General features: G+C 55.8%; 1 protein-coding gene across 1 annotated transcript in view; it reads right to left on the bottom strand.

Annotated features, from left to right (window-relative positions):
• Window positions 1-66: 66 nt before the first annotated feature.
• LOC104470459 overlaps window positions 67-2,806 on the bottom strand; it is a gene marked incomplete at its 3' end in the record, with an annotated part of 3,932 nt that continues 1,192 nt past the window's right edge. Inside the window, exons 2-3 of the mRNA XM_010085393.1 lie at window positions 1,288-2,691; window positions 67-1,058 (exon numbers count right to left, since the gene is read on the bottom strand). Coding sequence (XP_010083695.1) covers window positions 67-1,058; window positions 1,288-2,691 — 2,396 coding nt within the window. The remainder of the gene's footprint in view (window positions 1,059-1,287; window positions 2,692-2,806) is intronic.

Below are 2,806 nucleotides of genomic sequence, written 5' to 3'. Positions count from 1 at the left end.
TTTTCGGGGACCCCCCCATCATTTTGGGGTCCCCCGTCTTTTCGGGGGGCTCCTCACCCCCTTTACCCCCTCCCTCTTCTTCCTCATCCTCCTCTTCTTCCATTTCGGGGTCCCCCCCCTTGGACTCTTCGGAATCATCCTCTTCCTTGTCGGAAATTTCTTCATTTTGGGGGTTCCCTAAAATTTTGGGGGTTCCCTCACGTCGGCAAAAATTCCCTAAAATTTGGGGTGTCCCCCCGATTGGAGAAGGAAGAACCACCCCTCCTTGAGGAATAAATTGCCCCCCGAAACGGAAGCGGAATTGAAAAGCGTCGAGAAAGAATTTTTTCGGCGCCAAAAAATTGGGGGGAACCCCCCGATGAACCCCGAAATGAAGCCGTAAATTCCCCCGGCTTGGAAAATTTCTCCCGCAAATTTGACACCGAAAAAGTTTTTCCGCCGAAACGCCCCAAATTTTTCCCCCGTGTTGACCGAAATGAAACCGTAAAGCTCGCGGGCAACTCAAAATCCGCCGGCAAACGGGACATTGGTGACGAACGGGAAGATCCGGTGACGACGCCGACGCCGGATCGATTTTTTCCACCAATTCTTGAAGTTTAGACGTTTCCGAAGACGGGGTGTCGAAAAAAATCGGCGACGTTTCGATGCGGCCGGTGAAAAACCTCCAAGACGCGGCGGCGACGGATTTGCCGGGCGGCGTGTTTTCGTCGGCGGTTTTGGATCTTCCTTCGGTGGGTTTGACAAGGAAGAGTTTGGGGAAGGCGGTGAGGTGGTGGGTGGGCGCGGTGAGAGGTTCGGTGAGGTTTTGGGTGGTTCCGGTGAGGTTCTGGGTGGTTCCAGTGAGATTTTGGGTGGTTCTGGTGAGATTTTGGGTGGTTCCGGTGAGATTTTCGGCGGTTGCATTGAGTTGGAAGGTCCCGGTGAGGTTCTGGGTGGTCCCGGTGAGATTTTCGGCAGTTGGGTTGAGTTGGAAGGTCCTGGCGAGGTTCTGAGTGGTCCCGGTGAGATTTTCGGCAGTTGGGTTGTGTTGGAAGGTCCTGGTGAGGTTCTGGGTGGTCCTGGGTGGTTCCGGTGAGATTTTGGGTGGTTCCGGTGAGATTTTCGGCGGTTGGGTTGAGTTGTTGGGTTGTTGGGTTGAGTTGGAAGGTCCTGGTGAGATTTTGGGAGGTCCTGGTGAGGTTCTGGGTGGTCCCGGTGAGATTTTCGGCGGTTGGGTTGAGTTGGAAGGTCCCGGTGAGGTTCTGGGTGGTTCCGGTGAGATTGTCGGTGGTTGGGTTCAGTTGGAACGTCCTGGTGAGGTTCTGGGTGGTCCCGGTAAGATTTTCGACCGTTGCGTTGAGTTGTTGGGTCGTTGCATTGAGTTGGGAGAACCCGGTGAGGTTCTGGGTGGTTCCAGTGAGATTTTCGGCGGTTGGGTTGAGTTGGAAGGTCCTGGCGAGGTTCTGGGTGGTCCCGGTGAGATTCTGGATGGTCCCGGTGAGATTTTCAGCAGTTGGGTTGAGTTGGAAGGTCCCGGTGAGGTCTTGGGTGCCAGCGTTGAGGTGTTGGGTCGTTGCGTTGAGTTGGGTGGTTCCGGTGAGGTTCTGGGTGGTCCTGGTGAGGTTCTGGGTGGTCCCGGTGAGATTTTGGGTGGTCCCGGTGAGATTTTGGGTGGTCCCGGTGAGATTTTGGGTGGTCCCGGTGAGATTTTGGGTGGTCCCGGTGAGATTTTGGGTGGTCCCGGTGAGATTTTGGGTGATTGTGTTGAGTTGGAAGGTCCTGGCAAGGTTCTGGGTGGTCCCGGTGAGGTTCTGGGAGGTTCCGGTGAGATTTTCGGCGGTTGGGTTGAGTTGTTGGGTTGTTGGGTTGAGTTGGAAGGTCCTGGTGAGATTTTGGGAGGTCCTGGTGAGGTTCTGGGTGGTCCCGGTGAGATTTTCGGCGGTTGGGTTGAGTTGGAAGGTCCCGGTGAGGTCTTGGGTGCCGGTGTTGAGGTGTTGGGTCGTTGGGTTGAGTTGGGAGGTCCTGGTGAGGTTCTGGGTGGTCCCGGTGAGGTTCTGGGTTGTCCCGGTGAGATTTTGGGTGGTCCCGGTGAGATTTTCGGCGGTTGCGTTGAGCTGTTGGGTTGTTGGGTTGAGTTGGAAGGTCCCGGTGAGGTTCTGGGTGGTTCCAGTGAGATTTTGGGTGGTTCCGGTGAGATTTTCGGCGGTTGGGTTGAGTTGGAAGGTCCCGGTGAGGTTCTGGGTGGTCCTGGTGAGATTTTCGGCGGTTGCGTTGAGTTGTTGGGTCGTTGTGTTGAGTTGGGAGGTTCCGGTGAGGTTCTGGGTGGTCCTGGTGAGATTTTCGGCGGTTGCGTTGAGTTGTTGGGTCGTTGTGTTGAGTTGGGAGGTTCCGGTGAGGTTCTGGGTGGTCCCGGTGAGGTTCTGAGTGGTTCCGGTGAGGTTCTGGGTGGTTCCGGTGAGATTTTCGGCAGTTGGGGTGAGTTGGAAGGTCCCGGTGAGGTTCTGGGTGGTCCTGGTGAGATTTTCGGCGGTTGCGTTGAGTTGTTGGGTCGTTGTGTTGAGTTGGGAGGTTCCGGTGAGGTTCTGGGTGGTCCTGGTGAGGTTCTGGGTGGTTCCGGTGAGATTTTCAGCAGTTGGGTTGAGTTGGAAGGTCCCGGTGAGGTTCTGGGTGGTTCCGGTGAGATTGTCGGTGGTTGGGTTCAGTTGGAACGTCCTGGTGAGGTTCTGGGTGGTCCCGGTAAGATTTTCGACCGTTGCGTTGAGTTGTTGGGTCGTTGCATTGAGTTGGGAGAACCCGGTGAGGTTCTGGGTGGTTCCAGTGAGATTTT

Source organism: Pterocles gutturalis, unplaced genomic scaffold (assembly GCF_000699245.1).
Source record: "Pterocles gutturalis isolate BGI_N339 unplaced genomic scaffold, ASM69924v1 scaffold2575, whole genome shotgun sequence".
NCBI lineage: Eukaryota > Metazoa > Chordata > Aves > Pterocliformes > Pteroclidae > Pterocles > Pterocles gutturalis.
The sequence above is the reverse complement of the archived record's forward strand: the minus strand, read 5'-3'. Positions and strand labels throughout refer to the sequence as shown.